Below are 23,033 nucleotides of genomic sequence, written 5' to 3'. Positions count from 1 at the left end.
AGGGCTCGACTGGCCGCCGCGGAAGTCCTCAAGGCTGCTGATGAGCGAGTCGATGTCCTGGTCCTGGATGTCCTGGATGACGCCCTGCTGCATCGTGAGCGTGAGCTGGACGTCGTCGATGTCGCCCCCGAGCGGCGTGTAGCTCGAGACAGTCGTCTGCCCGCCGCTCGGGTTCTGGTACACGGCGTTGAAGGCGGAATCGAAGTCGTTCCGGATGTTGCGGTCCTCGTCGCTGAACGTCTCGGTGTGGGTGGCGCTCTCTTGCTGGACGACGAAGAAGTAGTCGGCGCCGCTCGGGACGTTCGGGCACTGGTAGGTGTCGCCCTCGACGCGCTTCTGGATCACGACCCCGTTCGGGGACCGCTTGACGTTCGCGCTCGCCGCGGGGACGGGGGCGGGCTCGCGGGCCTCGAGCTCCCCGATGGCGTTCGCGCCTCTAGTAGGACACGATCAGCGACTGGAACGGCAATGGCAGCGAGCAGCGAAGCAGCCTCTTACCGGATCCAACGCTTCTTATCCTGACGACCGACGTTGATGATCCCGGTCGCCTCGTTGCCGACGTCCATGCACGTCCCGCTGAGCGCGACCTGACCGACGTACTGGCTGCAACTTCCGCCACCGTAGAGGTTGTACGTGTTCCCGTCGTCCTTGTCGAGGATGAAGCTCTGCGCCTGGTTGAACTCTATGCACTCGCCGAGAGGCACAGGGCTGTTGTAGCCTTCGTCGGCGCCAGTGCACTTAGTGCCTAGCCACAACGACAGGCTGTCGGCGGCGGCGAGCTGAGCGAGAGCGACGGCGAGGATGATGGACTTAGTGAACATGGTGGTGGTGGTGGTGGTGGTGGTGGTGGTGAGTGGGCGAGTCAAAGACTGGGAGTGTGCAGCTTCCGATGGGTTCGACTGGTACTGCTCGCCTGGTTTATAAAGAGTGCAAAGCAGCGCATGTTGTGCGCAAATCCACCCATGATCCGCTGCGCTGTCGGATCGGTTGTTTGTCCGGGCACGCATAGCACCGGATAGCGGGGTCATTTTCACCCTCAGCTGCCTCACTAGCACCTCGGCTATCTTCGGGGTCCCGGCCAATGTTGGAGCAGAGTGGGCTTTGGAGCCTGACATGCGCCCGCCTAGACGTACACTCGAGTCAATCAGTAGAGTGCTGGAGAGATGGTTAAATTGCCTGATCAGGATATCCGATTCACTGCGTGATGCCAGGAGGCTCGGGAATGAGGGGGAGTGTGCGGGACGTGGACAGACGGTCTGTCTACAACCCGCAGACATCTCCGGCTTACGTGGGGCCAGAAACGCCTACTGGTCATGATCAGACCATCCGTCTACGCCTCATGCACCATCCCCTCGGTAGGTAGACTGGCCACTAAGTGCAACAATCCGACGTACTGGGCGGGCCTATGGCTACGTTTTCATGTGCATAGCCGGTCTGGCTGCGTCGGACGACTAGCACCAGTCTGCGCGGCGCGCTCCCACGTAGACACCATTTTGTGCATGCTGCCTAGACGGGTCTGGCTACGTCGACCTATGCTGCGAGAATCCACGTACGCCGCCTCAGTCCCATGGGGTACGTCATGTAGTGATTTAGCGACGAACTTTAACCTTGAAAGACCTGCGAAGCTCCCACCTCACGACCGAACACTACCACCTGACTCAGAGCGATGCGTATGGATGACGTTACGCTTTGAACAATGATTTTCGAGGTCTGCATAGCTTAACGGAGTGCGGAAGGAGCCCCGTCTGATGCCGTATTATGAATCTGCTGAGGAGGTTGTCAGCGGTGCTCCGATTCGGCACAGCCTGTATGGAGCACTGAGCTCTTGGCGCGACATATGATACACACACCAAAAATCCTTTGCTCCACGCGCATTCGGATCCAGTGAAAACGTGCAGGTTGCATACGGTTTCGTTGGGGCGAAACCGCATGGACCCTTCACTCTGTGAGTGAAGTCGACGACGCAAGAAGGAGACGAAAGCAGGTACCTCAAAATTTCCCCTAAGCCAGAGCTTCTACTATAGGTAACAGTCGCACGTCGCCTTGCACAGGTCCGACAGTGTCACGAACGGCGTCACGTACGCCCACAGCCCCCCGTCCATGCATGCCTGTACAGAGGACCCGCTCCTTTCTCGAGGTGTGCAAAGAGGCGTACGTACAGGTCGTCCAGCGGCTCGATCTCCACCACGTTAGCGCGGTTGTCGTAGCCGTGGTCGGTACGAAGCGTGGGCAGGATCCACGATGGGTCCCTCTTCTTATCCCCTGGACGTGTGGACCCGAAGACGTCGCCGCGCTGCTTGGGGAACATTCCATCACGTCTTCGAAGAGACCCATGTCGAGAGGTAAGCCCAAATGATGGCGTCGGAAGGGCGCGGGGATACCCCCTGGCGTACCCCACGCAGAGCTGGAGCCGTCGGGCCAGCGAGTTCCGCAAACGCCGTACTGATATCTCCTGGGTCTCCACCGCCGTGGCGACGAACCCGAACCCGACCCAGTCATCCGGCGCCGGGGGTGGATGGGAGTAGGTGAGGGCCATGAAGTCCATCAGGTGGCAGGCTTGCTGGAAGATAGGCATTCTGCGCAATCCCTTCTTAATCACGTCCAAGTCGTCCAGTGGAGAGCCGCCGAAGAGAGTCCAGCCGGTGCGTAGCGTGGCGGCCCTGTCGCTGTCCATATTTTCCTCAAGGGAGGTGGCGCGGTTGGCAGCGGGATTCCTGGGGATGGTGGGGTGCTGCAAGAACCAGAGGTAGCATTGTCCGCGGCCTGGGGGCGGGTGCGCTTCGAAGGTGGACATGATGTCTCGCACGGGCCGCTCTTGTCGCTGCCACGAGCGTACCTTCTTGACATCAGTGGGACCTTGCAAGAAGAGGTCGCTGTAGAGTCCACGGAGCTGGATTTCGTCGTACGGACCGAGAATACTCTTGAATTTTTCTCGATACCATAGTCGAGGCGCGTCCCAGGGTCTACTGCGACGCCTTGCCGAAAAGCACAGGCGAGATAATAGACGGAGCTAGTCAGCTTGTTAGTGTCGCAATCGAAGACGTGCTGCAGTACAAGACCCGGCGGCACCTTGCGCAACGCTTGAAGCAGTGACTGAGAGCAGGCTGTTTTTAGCACCCAGACTAACAGCACGCATGCTCATCCATGTTGTTGAACGAAGCTGTCAGCGCCGATGCCTTACATTTTCGGCCCGTCGTAGATGCCAAGCAACACAAATGGAAGACTTGCTCGAGGCTCAGGAACGAGGAGAGCGGTAGTACATGGTGGAAGAGGGCAGGAAGGCAGAATTGACGAGTGTTGACAGGATTCCGGAGTCCAGAACATAGCCAATGACAGGGTTTGGACAAGCAGTACTTGGCCGGAAGGCGCGTCTATGCCTGAGTAGCAGCATACAGCCACACACCCGGCTTGATCTCAGCCGTCTACACCTCTCGTAACCTCGTGCTTCCGCTGTGCCATTACATCTCATCAGCCGCTCCGAGAAAGACCGCCACAGCCATGCCTCCTCGAAGGCGACAACAATTCACTCAAGAGAACATCGACCAGCAGCTGCAGCAGATTCACCTCCTCGACCAAGCGTCCTCTTCCGAGAATCTCGAACAACTCGGCCCTATTATCAAACAGATACACGCCAATAGGCAGCAAGACGTGTACCTCCGCACCCTCCAGGCCCTCATTGCCTCCAAGGACGCAGAGATTGAGTCAATATGCGGCGACAACTACCAGGAATTCATCTCTTCCGTCTCCACCCTCTTCTCCATCAAGTCCTACACCATCAACCTCCGCGACAAGATCACCACTCTTGAATCAAGCGTCTCTCAGGTTGGGAAGAGTCTGGTGGAGAAGAAGAAGGCGCTGCTTCAAACCAAGAAGACTGCGGCCAACCTCGATGAGGCCGTTGACGGCTTGCAGGCTTCGCTCCGCGTCCTCGACGTTGTGAACCGCGTTGGAGACATGATCAGGGAGGGGAAATACTGGAGTGCGCTGCGGGTCCGTCCTCCACGCTGTATGTGCTTGTCTGTCCGTAGTATTGACCGACAATGCATCCCGTTCTTTCCTCGTCCGCTGTAGTCCCTGGAGGACATTGAGAGTATGCCTCCCACGTCGTTGTCTCAAACTCCCCTATTCCAGTACCTTCTCTCCTCCTTGCCTTCATTACGCGGCCAGATTAAGGATGCTGTCACGGCGTCCATGAAGCAATGGCTGCTCGACATTCGAAACGTCTCGGCCCAGATTGGCCAGCTTGCCCTGGAGGCAATGGAACTGCGCACACGACGATGGCGCAGTCGTCGGGATAAGGACCCCATGCTCAAATCCAGTCGGGTCGGAAGTGCGGTCGAGACTATCACCTATGAGAAGACTGAATGTATGCACCCCGTTTGGATGCTCGTGGTTTCGTCAGCTAATTCCTGGATTGCTAGACAACGTGCTAGACAACGAGCAGCTACAGGTGGACTTCAAACCCTTGTATGAATGTATACACATATACAGTGCCCTTGACTCGCTGGACGAGATCAGGAGGTCGTACCAGGCCGATCGCAAAGTACGTGTCGTTACACTGTGCAGCGTTGCCCCACGAATAACAAGATCTCCAGGCACAATCGGACCTCATCATCCCCGAACCCCTCCCGCTTGCACAACTTCCGTCAATAACAGAGCAAATAGTCGGCTATTTCATCATCGAGACCCACGTTCTGAACACTACGGGGAGCTTCCGCTCAGAACGCGAAGTCGAAGACTTGTGGGACGCTCTTATTAGTCGGCTCAGCAACGCCGTCGAATACGTTCTCCGGAATGAGAAGGACCCAGACACGTATCTCAAGGTCAAAGAAGCCCTATTAGGCTTTGTGATGACCCTCGAGGTGCGCTCCTCTTTGCATCCCTCGCGCGAAAATGATTCATGGCCCCCTTAGTCGTATTCGTACTCCACGGGTAGCATACACGAACTCATCCTCAAGTTGTTTGAGCAGTATGTGTCTATCCTGGAAACCAAGTTTGGTCAACGCTTCGAGAATGTGAGTCTCATCCGACCATGGTCCTTTCAGAGAGAGCTGATCTGCATTAGATTGTGGTTCAAGACGACTTCCAGTCAATGTATGTCGAGAAGGAGAGCGAGAAGGAGAGTGTCATGGACACCGTCTGGCTCACACGAGAACAGCGGGATTCGCTTCAGCGGTCACCCGCTCCACTCAATCTTCCGTGGTCCAATGGCTTCTACCTGTGTTGCCAAGATGTAAACGTCTTCGAGCTTCGAGGCGTAAAACCGTATTGACGTGACCTAGATTCGCAGCTTCGTACAAAACTTCTACCAATTCATCGAAGGCGTGTCGCAACATCACCGAAACATTGACGACCTATTGAGCAAGGTCAGCCACGGTCCGCTTTCTGCAGCCACAACATGCACTCACGTACCCCTCCAGTCCCTCGAAGCCATCCTCACCAACTCCATCAGCGGCGCGATCGCGAAGCGAGTCCAGAGCACCAACAACGTCTCCCAGATCGCCCAAATCATCAGCAACCTTGAGCACTTCGAGATCGCGTGCGCCGAGCTCGAGCGCTCGCTCACCAACATCCGTTCCTCACAGCGCGGCGGCACGATCCGCGTGCACGCCGCTGCGTCGTTCGTGGATACACGGCAGCGCGCGATCGCGCGCGTGACGGAGACGATGAGCTCTAAGCTCGACGACTTCTTCGGGCTCGCGGAGTACGAATGGACGCCGAAGACGCGCGAGGACGCGCCGAGCATGTACCTCTACGAGCTCGTCAACTGGCTCACCACGGTCGTCGACTCCCTCGCGCTCAAAGAGGCGCACAAGGAGGAGGCGTACCGCGGCGCGGTCGGCTACATCGCCAGCTGCTTCCTGGTGCGTCCCGTCCTCCACGTTCCGCCCGCCGCTAACCTCACTCGTTCCGTGCAGGACTTCCTCACCGGGCGCGACATCCCGATGATGAACGAGAACGCGCTCGCGAACCTGCTGCTGGACGCCGACTTTGTCGACGAGGAGCTCAAGCGCAACGGCCACTCACACGGCGCCGCCTTCGCCGAGCTTCGCATGGCAAGTCGCTCGCTCTTCCTCCCCTTCGCTGTTTCCTCCCCTTCGCTGCCACTCGTGCCGCCCGTGCCCTATCGTGATATCCCCGATGAAGCCCGCGCCGATCCCCGCCTCCGCCTCCCGTTCTCCGTTCTCCTCACATTCACACAGCGCTGACCTCCCCCCCCCCCCCCCCCCCTCCCCTCGTGCCCACAGATGATCTCGATCGTCATGTCCGACGCCGTCTCCGCCTACCTCACCCCCCAGATCCGGCAGACGTCCTACGCGGTCGTGAAGCCGAAGCACCTCCAGGCGACGCTCGAGAAGCTCGCCCGCTTCGGGCTCGAGTGCCGCGACGCCCCGTCTCGCGAGCGCGGCGACCGCCGCAAGAAGGAGGCCGAGGCCGTCGGCCGCATATTCCCCGGCGAGGGCCGCTGATCGGCAGTCACCGGTCACGAAACTCGAGAGTCAATCCGGCCAGTCGGCCCAGTTCGCAGGTCGGAGGTCGGAGGACTCGAACGGACTGCGCGTTGACTGGAAGCGCCGGCGCCGCGTCCGGACGAACGTAGGCTTTGGCCCGGTTGGCCGCGGTCAGGCAGGGCAAGGTGCGCAGTGGAAAGGACGGCCGGGGCCTGCGTGTTTGTACTTGTAGTACTAGTGTAGCTGAACCGGCGCGTCGACATCGCAGCCTCGACGACGCCACGTTCATGTACTTACTCGGATGACTGATCTGCTGAAACCACAATCTGTGCGCGCCAAACATCTCGCGGGTCGGACGAAAACAGGCGCGCATGCTCGATCCAGTCGTGAATTATACCAGTGCGTATGCTTTCTCTAGACGGAAGAGCATTTTGAAGCCCGCCGAGGGCGCATCTGTACGGAGGCGTGTACGATACGGTGTAGGAAACGGACTCCGAGTTACGTTATATGGCACAAACCGAAACGGAGGAACAGGGAGAAAAATAGACGCGGGGGACCGGAGGGGCTTGGGTGTGAACGCAAGGACGACGGACGGGGGACGTGACGCGGACTTGGACAGAGCGGAGGAGCAGAGGAGTATGTAGGGGGAACGAGGTGACCGGCGGAACCCTCTTTGATATCGTAAGGATCATAAGCCATTATGAACGTTCTGCCAACGTCGTGAAGGAAGAGAGAGGGAGGGCCAGCAGGGGTGTGCATGGACCGTCCCCGATTACACCCGCCGCTTGATGTTGGTGCTCAACCACTCGAGACCCTCGTAGAGACCGTCTCCACTCGTCGCGCACGCCGCCTGGATGGAGACAGAACCGAGTCAGCAGGCACGGACACGAGGCGGCACGCGACACGGCGCGGGGTGCGAGCGAACAAGATGAGGAAGGACACTGACCTGAATGAACCACGTCCGCTGCCGGAGGCCGTGGAGGCCGAGCTTGTCCGTGATCTCGGCGGCGTTCATGGCGTTCGGGAGATCCTGCTTGTTGGCGAAGACGAGGAGGAGGGCGTCGCGGAGCTCGTCCTCGTTGAGCATACGCTGGAGCTCCTCGCGGGCCTCCGAGATACGTTCCCGATCGTTCGAGTCGACGACGAAGATGATGCCCTGCGTGTTCTGGAAGTCTGTGTGCCGCGGGCGCGGGGGATGGGGAAGAGGCGAGTCAACGCGGTCAGCGCCTGCGGCTCCTTGGCCGGACACGTCAGACGCCGGCAGGCGGAAAGAGCTACGCACAATGCCTCCAGAGGGGACGGATCTTGTCCTGTCCTCCGACATCCCAGACGGTGAACGAGATGTTCTTGTACTCAACGGTCTCGACATTGAAGCCTAGAGGTCGGCGGGCGCAGATGAGTGGACGCGCACGTGGGCAGGGGAAGGGCGGACGACTGACCGATGGTGGGGATGGTGGTGACAATCTCGCCGAGCTTGAGCTTGTAGAGGATCGTGGTCTTACCGGCGGCGTCGAGACCGACCTGAAGATGAATTCAGCACCGGCAGTGCGGGGCACCGGGCGGGGAAGCGGGCGCACGGACCATGAGTATACCTGGAGGTCAAGCGAAGGTGAGCAGTCGCCGCGCTGGCATCGATGGCGGGTACGCACGCATCTCCTTCTTGCCGAAGAGGCCGGAGAGAAGGCGGGAGACGGAGAGACCCATGGCGAGGAGAAGAGGTGGAGAGCAGAGGGCGAGAGAGGTGGGCGGGGCTGGCGATGGGCAGCGAGTCGGTCGAGACGAAGGCGAGTTAACAACTTTCGCGCTGGGCGATGCGTGTGCCCGCCCATTTCAAGCTCCGCAACGTGGCGCCCGTCCCGGCGCCCCCGCCGTCCGCCGCCGCCAGCACCTCCGCCGTCCCGCCCTGCGCCGTCCAGCTGCAGGACCGCTCAGAGCCTGCAACGTCGTCCACCGCCGTACGTGGCCGCCTCCGCCAGCCTTGGTGTGCCGCCCGGCCACGTACTCGTCGTGCCCCGAAACGGAAGGTCCGGCGCGGTCCAATTGCCACGAGATAAAGTTACACGACATACTCGTACACTTCCAGCAAGATTACACATAAGTACAACACAGCACTCAAGCGGCACCGCCCGCATAATCGTTCACACTCCGTGCCCCAGCACCCTGCCCCGCCAGCCCTCAGGCCTTCAGGTCTCGCGCTCGGCCTCCGTCATCCTGACCCAGAGCCCGCCCTGCAACCACCACAATCAGTATGGGGCAAGCGACTGAAGTTCGACGAATCACATACGTGGATGTACATCGTCAGGTGTGACTTGGCGACGACCTTCTCCCGGCCCTTCTGGCCCTCCGCGCTGGCCCACTCTGGCGACGGGCGCGCCTCAGGCGGCTGTGCGGCCAGGTCCATCTCCATATGCGAAAAGTTCTGGAGCAGCCGAATGAGGAAGAACGACATCTCATTGTAGGCGAACTGTAGAAAGTGGCGTTCAGCGGTGAACCTATGACTTCGATCGGGACCAACCTGCTGGCCCAGACAGATCCGAGGCCCGGCGTTGAACGGCAGAAGATGAACGGATTGTTGGTGAAGTGCTTGTTCACACGTTCGTCCAAGAACCGATCGGGGTCGAATTCCAAAGCTTTATGCCAACGTCGTGAGATAGTCGTCAATGTGCTTTTTTGAGAGTGAACACACCATCGGGGCCCCATAGGTCCTTCGACGGTGCATCAAGAAGACGGAATACGCAAGGCTGTGCATTCATTAGTCGGACACAAAACCGGAAGATGTCCGCCCGCTATACGTACCTGGTGCCCTTGGACACAAAAAATGGAGGCTGCGTGGGGTCGGGGTTCGGGACCGTTGTGTCACGGTTTGCGACACTACGAACTCGTGAGTCCCGAGAACCAGATATTCCACGCATGAAACTTACCGAACGTTGAACGGCCTAAGCACACACAAGGTCATCAGCATGAAAAACACCATGCACAGGTCACGTACACGCTGGGTAGAGCCGCAAGGTCTCTGAAGCCAAGTCAGATGGAGTCAATATGTAAGCAGCTGGCCTCACCGTTGATTACCGCGCGAAGGTACTTCATGCCTCTGATGTCATCAAACGTAGGCATCGCGGTAGGCCCGATCTTGCCATAATTTCCTCTTGAAGCCGCTTCAACACTGCCGGGTAGAGACACAAGAGGTATACCGCGAAGCTCAGCGTTGTCGCCGTCTGTGCTGTGCATTAACTGACAATCCTGGAAACAACAAGCGCCTGTGGCTCACCGTGTCTCGGCCCGCAATCAGATGTTGAGAGTCTCGTCGTGAAGCACCACCGGATCTATACATGTACGGCGTCAATGACACGTCGAACTCGGGCCAAAACTGCGGCACGCACCGTCGGTGAACTTCACCAAATGATCCAAAAGCGTCTCATTGTCGTTGTCCTTAGACTCTTCGCCCGCATTGCCCGCCTCCTTGTTCTTCTTAATCGCCGCCTCGAGAATTGGCTGTATGAACGCGTCGACGACACGCATGTGCTCCGCTCCGGCGTCGTAGAAGAGCTCCTTGAAGCGCCACATCCACCCAACGCGCATCCGGATGGAGATTACGTTCTGTGCGCCGAGGAAGGCGGTCGCAAAAGCCTCGACGTTGCTCGCTTCCCGAGCGTAAAGCTTCGCATCGGGGTCGTTGTACGGGTACGGCAGGTCCGCGTGCAGGCTGTTCACGCACGATCCGAAGAGAAACTCGGTAGCCGAGTCCAGTGTGAAGCGCGCGACCAAGTCCTGTAGGACGTTTGGTGAGCCGTTGAAGACGAACGGTGGATGGGCAACTGATGCTGACTTGGAAATCCAGGGCGCGGCCGGCCGCGAAGCGGTCCTTCATCTTCTTGATGGCCAAATCTGTCAGGGGTGAAGAGTAATAGATGGCATACGAAGTACGATCCGAAGACACTCACCACCGTGCCTGTTGAACAGCTCGAAATGGGAGATCCTGTCGCGAGAGAAGTACGGGCGCGTCATCGTGCGATGGAACCTGCAAAGTCGAGATCAGGAACACTCTGCCTAGGCGGAGGCGCATTCGTCTTACTTCCACAAATCGCCTGAGGGCAGCATGAGATGAAAAGTTCAAAGCGACAGCGAGATGGGGACATACCGTCGGCGTTGAACACCCCAGTTCCAAGCACCGAGTGCATGGTGTCTCTGAACTCGGGTCCTGCGCTGTACTCAGCGATTGCGCGATACATCATCAGAACTCCCAACGCACCCTTGTAGAAGTCATCGAAGCCGGTCGCCAAAATGGTCTGTCGGGGGTGCGAAGGCTTCAGGCATGCATAGAACTGAGGATAGACGAAACACACCTTGGTTATGCCGGGGTCGGTAGTGAGGTAGATGGAATCCCACATGATATACAACTCCTGGACGTGCCCGAACTCGCGTTCTTGTCCCAGAAGCCTTCGCCTGTTTTCGGCGGTCAACGCTCCGCCCAGCCCCGGACCCGCTTGTGTGCGCGCGCGACTTTGGAAAGAGACTGACCGATGTAGCCGTTCTGGAAGCGCTCCATGCCGTACTGCAGGAGGTCCAAGCTGCCGATGCGCTTGCCCTCCCATCGCCTGGGGATGATTGCGCCCGCACGGCGTGCGCGGCGGCGAACTCTCCACTGCGAGTACTTGATACCGAGCGCATACGCAACCGGGATGCTCACCGCGGCGAGAGCGGCTACCACGGGGCGGAGAGCTCAGGGCCGATGTCGAGTTCGCGCAGGATGCGCGAGGCGGCCACGACCACGATCGTAGGGGCGAGTATGTTCTTTCCATGAGCGTGAGACTGTAGAGCTGGAGGCCCGGAGGGAGTTTGAGCGGGTGGAGCATGATGGCGGCCGAGTTTTGCGCGCGCAAAGAGAGCGCGAGTCGGGGGGCGAAAGATGGCGGTTCGTAACGAGAGTTGGTGTGTATATGGGAGCGGGCGGTAACTAGACCGGCTTCGGACAGGGGTAGATGCCGCGCCGGAAGGACAGGAGGAAATTGGAAGAAGTGTTGCGTGTTGCCTGAGAAGACACCGACCACCCGGTGCACGATCAATCCACCCGTCGTCCTCGGCGGCGATCGAGGACTTTCGGGCGGCGGCCGGTCGGGGCGGAGCTGCGGTCTCTGCCAGTGGGCATTGTCGCGGTGGGGACATGCATGACAGGGTGTGGCGTAGAGATGGGCAGATGACGTCGTCCAGTAGACACCTCTCTCGGCGCCTATCTTGGCCAATACGGGACGCCCGCGACGTTCCTGCTGCTTCCTTGGAACTGCGTCCGCTCCAGGCTGCTGTGCGTGGAATGTTTCCTGACTCGCCTTGGGTATCATACCGCTGGTTTTAGGCATTGTACACGATGCGCCAGAAAATTAGGATCTTAATGCTTGAAACCGACAAGTACTGTACCATTTCGAATTATTCGAATTGGGCCTTGGTGCGTGACAGCGTGTGTTAGAACCGGGGGCCGGCCCGGCGTGACCGCCCTGAAATATTCGAACCGGACGGTCTTTAACACGCAGGGTGCATCGTCATTAGAGAAACAGAGCACTCAGCTATGCCACGGGTTAGCACAGAACACGCCCAGAAGGCCGAAAATGCTCTGGACATACGAAACGAATGCGTATACCAGTAAGCGCTCATCTAGCGATTTCGAACGATGAGCTTGTGATGCGTGACTGACCCCAGATATTTCGAACTTCGGAGTGCTTGTGCACGTGACGTTCCAATAATTCGAAATGGTACAGTATATCAAAGCGGGTAATCATATCGGAGCAGTGAGAGCGGACATCTCCACGAATGGTTCAGTCCACACAGTTATGAAAGCAGCATCATCCTCCCATCCCGGCCAATATCGCATTGCCTTTTACGCCAACACAGAACGACAAACGATAAACATGACAATTGGACAACACAGGCCGCGCCCGTAAATCAAGGAGGTATTGTAGCCAGACTTAGGTATGACCCTTCGGGAGTAGGCTATGGTCGTTAAGAGAGAATGCGAAGTATATCGTGGAGCGCAGCAACGCGCGGATCCTTTAGTACTCTCCGGCCTCTTCCTCGTCACCATCAGCCGAGTCGGTACCGACCTCCTGGTAGTCGCGCTCGAGCGCGGCAAGGTCCTCACGCGCCTCTGAGAACTCACCCTCCTCCATACCCTCACCGACGTACCAGTGGACGAAGGCACGCTTCGAGTACAGGAGATCGAACTTGTAGTCTATTAACGCGACGCGTCAATGATTGATCAAAACCGACGAGGCGAACGACTGACCGAGACGCGACCACGCAGCAGAGATGGCGGTCGTGTTCGACAGCATGCACAAGCTGCGGGCAGTCTTGGCGAGGTCACCGCCGGGGACGCAGGCAGCGGCCTCGTTGCAGATGCCGAGCTGTGAAGGCGCGATACGTCAATGCGTGGATGCACATCGAATATAACGCGGACATGCCTTGAAGCCAGTCAAGCACCAGTCGACGAACTGGATCGTCTTCTTGGTCTTGATGCTCGCGACGGCGGCGGACGTGTCCTTGGGGACAACATCGCCACGGTAGAGCAGGCAGCACGCCATGTACTTGCCCTCGCGGGGGTCGCACTTGACCATCTGGTTGCCGGGCTCGAAGCACGAGAACGTCATCTCGGAGACCGAGTTCTGCTCGTGGTGAGCCTTGTCCGCGGAGATGAGCGGCGCGAAGGAGGCAACGGGGAAGTGGATACGGGGGAAGCTGCAACGACCATCAGCGAAAAGAGCGCAGAAGAATGCAAGGGAAGAACGCACGGGACAAGGTTTGTCTGGAACTCGTTGAGATCGACGTTGAGGGAGCCATCGAAACGGAGGGACGCGGTGACGGACGAGACGACCTGGGCGATCAAGCGGTTGAGGTTCGGGAAGCTAGGCTGGGAGACGTTGAGCTTGTGCTTGCAGATATCGAAGATGGCCTCGTTATCAACCTATAGGGCGATGCCGCGTAAGCGAGAGGCGCCCATCATTTCCCAGGGGGGAGACACGTACCATGAAGGAGCAGTCCGAGTGCTCGAGCGTCGTGTGCGTCGTGAGGACCGAGTTGTAGGGCTCAACAATCGAGCTCGAGAGCTGGGGAGCGGGGTACACGCAGAATTCGAGCTTCGACTTCTTGCCGTAGTCGTTGGCGAGGCGCTCCATGAGCAGCGCGCCGAAGCCAGAGCCGGTTCCACCACCGAACGAGTGGAACACAAAGAAGCCCTGCAGACCCGTGCAGTTGTCCGCGAGGCGGCGAAGCTTGTCCATGACGGGGTCAATGAGCTCCTTGCCGACGGTGTAGTGACCGCGGGCGTCTTCAGAGCGCGCATTTAGTCAGCGCCGGTGGACGCGTTGAGAGGGAACGGCACTCACAGTTGTTCGCCGCGTCCTCCTTTCCAGAAATCATCGTCTCGGGGTGGAAGAGAGAGCGGTAGGTGCCAGACTTGACATCGTCGATGGCGCCGGGCTCGAGGTCGATGTAGAGGGAACGGGGAACGTACTTGCCCGAGCCAGTCTCCGAGAAGAACGTTGAGAAACCGCCGTCACTATGGGTGGAGGAGCCCTCCGAGGGGCGACCGTCCGCCTGGAAACGACGTGCGTCAGAACGCGGACGGCGAAGGGCAGGAGAGGTCAAAATCACGTACGTTAAGGCCATGCTCGAGCGTGTAGAGCTCCCCTGTTGGCGACGCGTTGAGAACGCGGGTGGGTGAGAAGACGGGCGATGGACTCACAGCACGCATTTCCGATCTGAACACCGGCCTGCCCGACGTGTAGAGAGATGACTTCACGCATGATGAGAGACGATGGGGGGCAGATGGGGATATGAGGGAGGGAAGAGGTCGCGACCAACAAACAAGTCGCGTCGGGCGCTCTTCCCGCCAATTTCCGTTGATAGCACACGCGCTTACTAAGCTCCTCGCTTCATCCAAATCGGGGCTCCAGACAAAGACGAGCGCTCCATTCCGCCCCAGACTCCAGGATTACAGACGTTAAGGTAGAGATGCTATGGAAAGTTGGGATGCGTGCAATGCGTGAAGTCATGATGGGGAAGGAATAGGTATGCGTATGGGACAGCGACGGGAAAGCAGGGAAAAGAATGCAACTACGCGCTCAGTACTCGCCAGCCTCCTCCGCATCCGCAGAATCAATGCCAACCTCCTCGTAATCCTTCTCCAGCGCCGCGAGATCCTCGCGCGCCTCTGAGAACTCACCCTCCTCCATACCCTCACCAACATACCAGTGAACGAACGCACGCTTCGAGTACAGCAAGTCGAACTTGTGGTCCAGCCGGCTCCACGCGGACGAGATGGCCGTCGTGTTCGAGAGCATGCAAAGGCTGCGAGTGACCTTGGCGAGGTCGCCGCCCGGAATGTGGGCGGGGGCTCGTTGCAAATACCGAGTTTGAAGCCAGTGGGACACCAGTCGACGAACTGGATAGTACGCTTCGTCTTGATGAGACCAACAGCCGCGTTCGTGTCCTTAGGGACAACATCACCGCGGTACAGGAGCGCACAGGCCACTATAGCACATATTAGCTACAGTCCATGACAAACGGAATTGCAGCCACTCACTGTACTTGCCCTCACGGGGATCGCACTTGACCATCTGGTTACCAGCCTCGAAGCAAGAGAAGGTCATGTCAACAACCGAGTTCTGCTCGTGGGTCGCCTTTTCAGCAGAGATGATGGGGGCGAAAGTGGCGAGAGGGAAGTGGATACGAGGGAATCTGTATGTTACAATGAGAAGTGGCTCGAGAACGACAACCAAGATGACTCACGGAACAAGGTTGGTCTGGAACTCGTTCAGGTCGACGTTAAGGGAACCGTCGAAGCGGAGAGACGCAGTTATCGACGAGACAACCTGGGCGATGAGTCGATTAAGGTTCGTGAAACCGGGCGACGAGATGTTGAGGCGCTTCTTGCAGATGTCGTAGATGGCCTCGTTGTCGACCATGAACGAACAGTCGGCGTGCTCGAGCGTCGTGTGTGTCGTGAGGACCGAGTTGTAGGGCTCGACAATGGAATTTGCCATCGTCGGCGCCGGGTAAACGGAGAACTCGAGCTTCGACTTCTTGCCATAGTCCGTGGAGAGACGCTCGAGGAGGAGCGCGCCGAACCCGGAGCCGGTTCCACCACCAAACGAGTGGAACACAAAGAAGCCCTGCAGACCGCTGCAGTTGTCGGAGAGGCGGCGGACCTTGTCCATGACGAGGTCGATCTGTTCCTTGCCGATGGTGTAGTGGCCACGAGCGTCTGTCTACGCGTCAGACCTCCAATCGAATTTTCATGGCAGGTCGGAACACTCACAGTTGCTGGCGGCATCTTCCTTGCCCGTCACAAGAGTCTCGGGGTGGAAGAGACTCCGGTAGGTGCCGTTACGAACCTCGTCGATGACGTTCGGCTCAAGGTCGATGTACAGAGACCTTGGCACGTGCTTGCCAGAGGACGTTTCCGAGAAGAAGGTGGTGAAACCGTCGTCGATGGCTGACGGGGAGCCCTCCAGAAGGCGACCATCGGGCTGGGGCGTGCCGTAAGCGATTATGAAATCGATAATTAAATCATGCACTCACGCCAAGGCCATGCTCAACAGTGTAGAGCTCCCCTGCAGACACAAAGACGGGACGTGAGTACCGCTTCGAAACCGCAACATCCCCCCACCGGACCACTTCTTTGACGTGTCATATACCCCGACCGACCGTCCTTGCAGATCAAGGAGGAGGAAAATGAAGGGAGGACTTACAGCAGGCATTGCCGATCTGGACACCAGCTTGACCGACGTGGACAGAGATAACTTCACGCATCTTCTCGAGAAACAGAAACTGACAAGGAACTGATAGGAGCGGGGTCAGTATACAGTGGGGTTATAGACGCGTCGGGGGCACATACAGGTATTCGAGCGGGCCCAGGAAGAGGTCGAAGACAGACGGTTGGGGCGCGGGGCACTGGGCTTTTGACCCGGCGGGAGCATCCGTGATGACTAAGCGACTCCCACGACCAATTGCCCTTCCATGCGTGGCCCGACTCGAACCACGCCCGACCCGCGTTGCATGATCATCCGCCAATTGAACGCGAACAAACATGCTTCGGACAGCGTGCGGACCACACGTGAAATCGATAACGCTTAATTAATATCCGGCTGCCAGTACGGTGCGTGCCGAAGACGCATTCTGTATACTAGTACGTATTACTGGAGATGCTGCTATAGAGTACGTGCTAAGTGAGATCCAGGAATCCTTGTCCGATGTCCGTGTTGTGAAAGTCCATGTAACGATCGAAAAGACACTGTCAGGTATCATTGGATAAATAAGACGTCTAGTCCGGATGGCCCGAACAACCAAAACAGACGCAACGCGTCACCCAGAACCAGAAGGTTGAGGCTCATGCCCCCCATGCGGCTCAGAGCTTGACCCACCAAACTTGTCCCGCGCAGCGCGTAGCGTCGACGAGGCATGTTTGGCACCATTCTCTACTTTCTTGGTGCTCTTCCGCATGAACAGCCTGTATGCGTGTTCGTAAAGGGGCCTGAGTGAGATAAGTGATCACTTACTCGACCAAAGACTGCCATATCCTCAGGCCGTGCATAGGGAAGGCGCGCGTCCGCACTTGCTGCTCCGACACCGACTGTTGTGGGGCATGGATAGGATGGTCGTGGGGGTCCAACGCTGCGCGAACTGCGTCTGAGGTTCTCAACTTGGGCACCTTGATGTGCGTTACAGGCGCACTGTGGTACACGTTCGTTCGAAGCAAAGCGACGGCCTCGTGCTGATGATGACATCAGATAATACCTCTCGCTCCGACTGTATTCACTCACTGTGTCTCGTCTCCCGGCGATCGCAGTAGGTGGAGGTTGCTCGTCTTTCAGGTCTAACGGACCTGTAGGTGCGTGAGCTTGATCAGTATCAACTCGCCCATTGTCCATCAAACATCAAACACACCCCAGCGTCGCTGCGGTTCCACGTCACCAACGGAGGAAATCTCGCCACGCATCGAGGTCCGACTCCCATCTCGTTGCAGCGCTAGCTCTTCGTGTATGGAGCCTTGTTGTTGGGCATGCTCCAATAGCTTCCTCGCCTTCTCTTCATAATGTTTGCGCTGACGGAGAACCGTCTCGGCAGTATACCTGTACTTCTTGTCCCAGGCATCCTGACCTGCCAGCCACCGCTTGACGGGAGCTTCCTTGATGACACCGATCTCTTGTGGTGGAATGCGTAGCGCTGCGATCTCCTCGACGGGTTCCATGACACGCACACTCCCCGAAACATCCACGCGCTCTCTAATCATGAGCACGTTCGGAACGTCCTATGGAGGTCGCGGCTCAGTTCGGCCCTGATGCGACTCGAGCACACACCCATACCTGTTCTGGGTCCTTGGAGCTCGGCGCTGTCCTGTCTTGCGTCATGTCCACATTTCCGTCTTGCACTTCCTGCTCCAGACGGATCTCGTTCTGGCGGTACAGTTCTACGTCCGACCGGTTGTCCGGCCGTTGGCGGGCGCGCCCGTCGCGCGTCTTCGAAGCATCTTCTTCACCGTCTGCGCTTCCTTCGGACGACGCGGAAATCTCAGATGGAGGTCTGTGAAGCTCTGGAAAGGGGTTGCGCTCGAGGTGTTCCTCCGTGTTGTCCGTGACATGCTTGATGAACTGCGCTATTGACCGATACGCATACTTGCCCTACGATTACCGAGGGGTCAACCGTGTACAAAACCCTGTGATGCACTAACGTACCATGGGAGTAAACGTGAAGATTGTCAAGACGTGGCACATATCTAACAGGCCCACTCGAGTGAGTGCATGGAGGCGGATAGTACATGGTATACATACCATCATAGATCTGCAGATGAACCTGGACTACCTGTCAGTTTTCGTTTCGAAGTATGCGAGTATGAAGGGGCAAACCTTGGTCGGCGTTTGAAACTTCTCGGCGTTCTCTTTCTGACGGTGGCCGTCGCGGAGGATGCCTTGACGAACCGGATAATCCTTCGGATGCGCGGCTTTGTGCGCGACATACATAATCTCGTCGCGCAGGCATTCGCCATTGCCACCAATGATATAGAGAGGACACAGGTTGCCGAGAGAAGACTGCATGATGGGGCTAACCAATGGATGCGACAGCTGCCTAGGGACACTTAGCCAACACAGTGATCAAACATATCGGTGAGACTCACTCTGTGGTTGCGTACAGCTGTATTTGGGCACGGAGCTCCAATGGGACCGCGCTTGGGTCCTCCATGAGCACCTTGGGTGGCTTGGGTTCCCGTTGGTCGAGGTCTTCGGCTTCCCTCCGTCGCTCGACGTCGGACGCAGAGTCATCCGCACTGCGATCTACAGGGACGCCCTGGCCCTGCGGAGAATCCACGCCTCCGACGGCTTGCATCTCCTGCTGTGACTGAATGCGCTCAGTGCTGACCTGCGCATCCGCCTGCTTCTCTCTTGGCCCCGCCCCTGGGATGACATCAGGTTTGAGCTTGTCAGCGTGCCCAGGCTGTGGGGGGGCGGGTTGTTGAGGCCACGACTCGCCCGCTGTCGGGTTTGGGGTTCACGGGCCACAAGGGCGACGGCTTGTGAATAAAGCCGTGGGGTGGGATGATGTCCTGCAACACCGGGCGTGAGTGCGTCAGCCCCCGAAACGACATCTGAACAGTGGACGCTGGGACTCACGGTTGCCGTGTTGTTCATGACACTGGGGAAGCTGTGCGTGAGATCGACCCAGGGGCTGATGAGGACTGCGCCCGCAGGTTGGGGAAGCCCGAGATCTCTGAGGACCGCCAATGCGGCAAGACAAAGTGACGCCCCTGCGGAGTCTCCTGCGAACACCAATTTGGACGGTGGCACTGGCTGGTGGACGGCTCCAGGGGAGGCCTCGTGAGATAGAAGTCTGCCAATAGAAATTGTCAGATACTGTCCCGGATTTCAGGCGTTCCGGAACCCACAGGCTGCTAACACATCTTGCAAAGGACATGGCCATGGATATTGAGGCGCTTTCCTATCATAAATGTTGGCCGACTGGACGATATCCACAGCACCATGACGTAGACTGCTACGCACCGATAGTTGACTGCGAAAGCTCGGCCTTTGATCTTCCTAGCTGTGTACGGCGGTGCATGAGCCTAAGGCTTCTCACGCGCACTGTATTTCTTCGTGACACGGTCTGCACTGACCATAGCGAATGACTTGGTAACGATGAGTGTCTGGATGTGTGGTGGTCAACTCCGGAGAACCGCATCTCGTCAAAAGAACATACTGATTGATCCCCAGAAGAAAGCGCCTGGTTTCTGCTTTGTCAACACACCATATGCGCTGCAACGGGGGACACCTACCGCCGTGGACGTACAGCTTCGGACTCTCAGCATCCTTATGTACGATCGGGCAGAATGCTGAGATGACTCACCAACACACGATCCAGATGGTCCATTTTGAGGATAGTCTTCTCGTCCTCGGTCGCTGGCGAATCGTGCGGAAATGTGCGATCTTTCAGGTACGACTTCTCTGTTACCCATTCAGCATCTATGAAGTCCAAACCCCGAACTTGCCACCACCGTTCCCCGCCGACGACGTGCTTGAGCTCTTCCGGGCCGAACCATTGGATGAGAGTATCGGCGGCAATGTTGCAGGAAGATAGAGGAACCTTGACGGGAATAACCGCACACCAGAAGGGTGCGGGCACGTGAGTGTTGGTGCTATAGTAGACAATCAGAAATCTGAAATGCAGAAACGATTGTTCGCGCATACAAGGACTGTAGAGACTCAACAGTGTTCTTCGTGCCTAGTTTAATGAAAGCCTTGACGATATGGAACGCCCTGTGCACGGATTCAACGTGTTTGCCACTAGTGGGCGCGTGCTCGCTCCAAAGAGAACGTTCTACGTACTCATCATAGAAGATGTCATCCCAAGCGTCCTCCGTCTTGTCATCTTCTTTGAGCTTCGCGGTCTTCCTCTTAGCGTGTTGAAAGAATGTCTTGAGAACGACTACAGGGGTCGTGAAGAGTCAGGTTGACGACCACGTCTTATGCTGAAACACTTTACCAGGAGCGATGTGGACTGCAGCGGAGGTAGTGGAAACAGGCATAAAGAGGCGCGGCTATGGGCTGTACAGGAAGAAGCGTACAGTCCAGTACACCGGGAGTGGGTGTGAACGGTAAAGGAGCGGAGGGTGTCGTGGGCGCGGTGTGAGAGTGTCGAGGAGGCGCAGCCTTTCGCGTTCCGCGCGCGCGCCCGTCCCGACGTCATCGCTGCGTGGCGCCTCTAGTATGTATGGAGCGTGATCGGGAACGTTCATCGAATCGGCGGAGGTCTCGGTCTCGGTCTCCAGCTGCAGACACCACAAGCACACAGAGAAGTGAATTCATGTTCCAGAAAATGTCCAAACGTAGGAGACCCGATCAGAGTACAGTGAGACAGTGCGACAGATTACAGAACGACAGCAGTAGTACGATAGGACGCTTAAGTTAGAGCAGAGCTAAGGACCGCGAGACTCATAACTGCTGGCTGGTGATACAACAGACAGGGCAATGCTAAGCTGTCAAGAAGGAGGGGTGTAAAAGTGCCGAGACTTCTAAGTAATGCAAAACGTTGGAAGGACATTGAGGGCTCGTTGGAGGGGCTGTCCTTAAGGGCTTCTTTCATGCTAGCGGCGAGAGCTCTGACCCTGCTGCTGCAGGTATCGGTCGATCTTCTGCCGCCACTTGATGTAAATGCCTTCGTTCGGGTGGGATTGTAGCGGCAGAGGCCGAACAAAACGAGTTGTTCCTGGACTCGGGTAAGTCGGCCATCTTTGCATTTGGCGGAGCTGGCACATACCTGGAACCCGGGAATGATCCACACCTGCTCCCGAGCTTTCGGAAATGTCAGTGCGAGTCGCGTCATCATAGAGAATTGAACTTACCACGACGGACGGCCTCCATGGCCGCGCTCGCCTCCATGTGTTGAGAGAACATCACTGGGTGGGATGTGGTCAGCTCCAAAAAGCGTCGAGCGGAACGGGGACCTACGATATGCAGAAACAACGGTGGCGCTGCGCGACAACCCTTGAACGCAATGGACAAGCACCACTCCGCCCGAGCCAATGGCCTCATGGATGAAGCGGCAGGCGGTCGGGAGGTGGATGAGGAGGTCGGCGTAGTCCACGTCCTCGACGCGGATGCGGAGGTGGCGGATGCCCGACGCAGGGTTGTCGGCCGGGATAGGCTCAGAGCCTACAGAGACGATGTGGGTGATACGCCTGTCCGCGAGCGCCCTTGGGGAGATGGCGGCATCGATGCTAGGAGGAGTATGCGGTTAGTCAAAAAGCGTCGAAGAGTGACAGAAGAGCTGTCAGGGCGAAGCGGTGTTCAGACTCACGTGCCCAGGAAGAGCTTGCCATCGATGACTGCGTTGATGTTCCTCCAGACCATGCTTGACTGAGGTCTTGCAGGGAGGGTGTCGATGCTGGGGCTTCTGCCGTCGAAGCTCCGGATGCCTGAGACACAGACATCGGGACTTGGTCGGTTTTGTAGGCCGCCGCGTTAGCGAGCGGCCCTCTTGAGGCCCCGTCGGGTACAGCAGGGTACGGCGAGTATTGCATCGCGCACGGTGAACACCATGGCCGGATACAGGCTGCGTCATGGCATCTGGCTGAGAAGGGCAGTACACGCGACACCGCCTTTGCAGTTGGGCTGCCTCCGAGACGCGCCGATGGCCGCACGTGGCACCAGGCGCTCGTTCCCCGTCTCAGCGACGTCACTGCGCGGCCAGTACTTCCCTCCCAAGCGTCGCGTCGGCACCATCGTGCTCTCCAATCCTGTTGCTTGTGCTATGTCCGCCTCCCCCCAACCCGGTGGTTGCTCTCGCGGACACCCCCTGCACGCTTGGCCAACATGCGTGCGGGCGGCGCGGCACAAGGTCCTAGTGACCTCGGCCGTCTTCTCCGGCGATTCGGCGAGCGTATGGCTCCCATCGAGATCCTCATGCCAGCATGCTGTTAGGAACGGAGGCGCCCCTGGAAGCGTTCAGTAGCAGAGCCTCTTCCCCAGACGCTGTCGCGATCTCCCGATGTTCAACCACACGACCCCGCACCGATCTCAGATGCTCCCCGAGTCCGTGCCGCAGACTTGCCCGAACGAGCACTCGGGAACTCCCCTGGCCAGAAGACGTGGCACTTGCAGATCCCAGCTGGTCTGCTTGGCTAACGCACTTCGGCATGACATGCTTCGCGGCTGGTCGACCTCGGTCTCCGCGCGGAAGTCCTTCAGCTCCAGTCGTTCGAGACTCTGGCCTCCGGCGATATCCCCTACGGCGCCCTGAACTGCAGACGGAACCCCGTTGTGTCTCGCCTTTCGACACTCTCGTCCTCCGAGGACATTTCTGGCCGCCTCATGTTCGCGCTTGTCGCGCACACGGGACTCGGCCGAGCCTGCATCCAGGCGGAGTGCGCGGAAGACATCTACCTCCGCGACCCAAGCGTGCCGCACGATCCCTTACTCGCGCATTGCCTTTCGTGTGCGGCGCGCTCCTCGGCCGTCCCCTCGGAAAGAGGCAGTATAAAGGCGGTGAGTTCCCGAGTGTAATTACCAAATATGGCAATCACGCAATTCAACACTCCGGCGGCCC

General features: G+C 58.1%; 7 protein-coding genes across 7 annotated transcripts; 1 reads left to right on the top strand and 6 right to left on the bottom strand.

The window, feature by feature from the left end:
* Nucleotides 1-2,074: 2,074 nt before the first annotated feature.
* On the bottom strand, nucleotides 2,075-2,893 carry BXZ73DRAFT_49024 (uncharacterized protein; the record flags this gene model as incomplete). The annotated part of the gene is made up of 1 exon (XM_048020168.1): nucleotides 2,075-2,893. A coding segment is annotated over one exon (819 nt), but the record flags the coding sequence as incomplete, so codon positions are not given.
* A 605-nt stretch (nucleotides 2,894-3,498) lies between these two features.
* BXZ73DRAFT_90853 (exocyst complex component sec15 subunit) lies at nucleotides 3,499-6,470 on the top strand (the record flags this gene model as incomplete). Its single annotated transcript, XM_048025782.1, has 10 exons — nucleotides 3,499-3,990; nucleotides 4,072-4,366; nucleotides 4,422-4,543; nucleotides 4,596-4,862; nucleotides 4,914-5,015; nucleotides 5,066-5,233; nucleotides 5,283-5,366; nucleotides 5,421-5,864; nucleotides 5,919-6,056; nucleotides 6,249-6,470. 10 exons carry the CDS (start codon nucleotides 3,499-3,501, stop codon nucleotides 6,468-6,470), a joined length of 2,334 nt encoding a protein of 777 aa, XP_047876546.1.
* Nucleotides 6,471-7,224: 754 nt separating this feature from the next.
* Nucleotides 7,225-8,156, bottom strand: BXZ73DRAFT_49040 (ARF/SAR; the record flags this gene model as incomplete). The annotated part of the gene is made up of 6 exons (XM_048020173.1): nucleotides 7,225-7,302; nucleotides 7,399-7,625; nucleotides 7,735-7,827; nucleotides 7,892-7,973; nucleotides 8,034-8,044; nucleotides 8,102-8,156. The coding sequence occupies 6 exons, from the start codon at nucleotides 8,154-8,156 to the stop codon at nucleotides 7,225-7,227; spliced, it is 546 nt and encodes a 181-aa protein (XP_047876545.1).
* A 479-nt stretch (nucleotides 8,157-8,635) lies between these two features.
* BXZ73DRAFT_90851 (cytochrome P450 monooxygenase pc-2) lies at nucleotides 8,636-11,305 on the bottom strand (the record flags this gene model as incomplete). Its single annotated transcript, XM_048025781.1, has 17 exons — nucleotides 8,636-8,680; nucleotides 8,737-8,916; nucleotides 8,982-9,082; nucleotides 9,135-9,193; nucleotides 9,249-9,323; nucleotides 9,374-9,388; nucleotides 9,444-9,465; nucleotides 9,512-9,581; nucleotides 9,617-9,667; nucleotides 9,721-9,752; nucleotides 9,833-10,220; nucleotides 10,279-10,337; nucleotides 10,394-10,470; nucleotides 10,587-10,660; nucleotides 10,796-10,875; nucleotides 10,971-11,153; nucleotides 11,263-11,305. The coding sequence occupies 17 exons, from the start codon at nucleotides 11,303-11,305 to the stop codon at nucleotides 8,636-8,638; spliced, it is 1,554 nt and encodes a 517-aa protein (XP_047876544.1).
* A 1,188-nt stretch (nucleotides 11,306-12,493) lies between these two features.
* Nucleotides 12,494-14,242, bottom strand: BXZ73DRAFT_102766 (alpha2 tubulin; the record flags this gene model as incomplete). The annotated part of the gene is made up of 8 exons (XM_048015354.1): nucleotides 12,494-12,672; nucleotides 12,727-12,844; nucleotides 12,929-13,175; nucleotides 13,229-13,401; nucleotides 13,463-13,764; nucleotides 13,823-14,033; nucleotides 14,095-14,126; nucleotides 14,182-14,242. 8 exons carry the CDS (start codon nucleotides 14,240-14,242, stop codon nucleotides 12,494-12,496), a joined length of 1,323 nt encoding a protein of 440 aa, XP_047876543.1.
* Nucleotides 14,243-16,662: 2,420 nt separating this feature from the next.
* BXZ73DRAFT_90849 (alpha/beta-hydrolase) lies at nucleotides 16,663-20,514 on the bottom strand (the record flags this gene model as incomplete). The annotated part of the gene is made up of 21 exons (XM_048025780.1): nucleotides 16,663-16,682; nucleotides 16,862-16,947; nucleotides 16,997-17,211; nucleotides 17,261-17,322; nucleotides 17,385-17,748; nucleotides 17,804-18,118; nucleotides 18,173-18,213; nucleotides 18,269-18,290; nucleotides 18,344-18,563; nucleotides 18,613-18,929; nucleotides 18,958-19,038; nucleotides 19,106-19,293; nucleotides 19,378-19,430; nucleotides 19,493-19,532; nucleotides 19,606-19,635; nucleotides 19,689-19,712; nucleotides 19,765-19,780; nucleotides 19,836-20,124; nucleotides 20,177-20,245; nucleotides 20,315-20,414; nucleotides 20,472-20,514. 21 exons carry the CDS (start codon nucleotides 20,512-20,514, stop codon nucleotides 16,663-16,665), a joined length of 2,595 nt encoding a protein of 864 aa, XP_047876542.1.
* A 558-nt stretch (nucleotides 20,515-21,072) lies between these two features.
* Nucleotides 21,073-21,838, bottom strand: BXZ73DRAFT_90848 (phosphatases II; the record flags this gene model as incomplete). Its single annotated transcript, XM_048025779.1, has 5 exons — nucleotides 21,073-21,129; nucleotides 21,246-21,280; nucleotides 21,331-21,384; nucleotides 21,437-21,705; nucleotides 21,786-21,838. 5 exons carry the CDS (start codon nucleotides 21,836-21,838, stop codon nucleotides 21,073-21,075), a joined length of 468 nt encoding a protein of 155 aa, XP_047876541.1.
* Nucleotides 21,839-23,033: the final 1,195 nt, after the last annotated feature.

The sequence above is a fragment of the Epithele typhae genome (assembly GCF_022376455.1).
Source record: "Epithele typhae strain CBS 203.58 chromosome Unknown BXZ73scaffold_34, whole genome shotgun sequence".
NCBI lineage: Eukaryota > Fungi > Basidiomycota > Agaricomycetes > Polyporales > Epitheliaceae > Epithele > Epithele typhae.
This window is presented reverse-complemented; position numbering and strand designations above follow the sequence as displayed.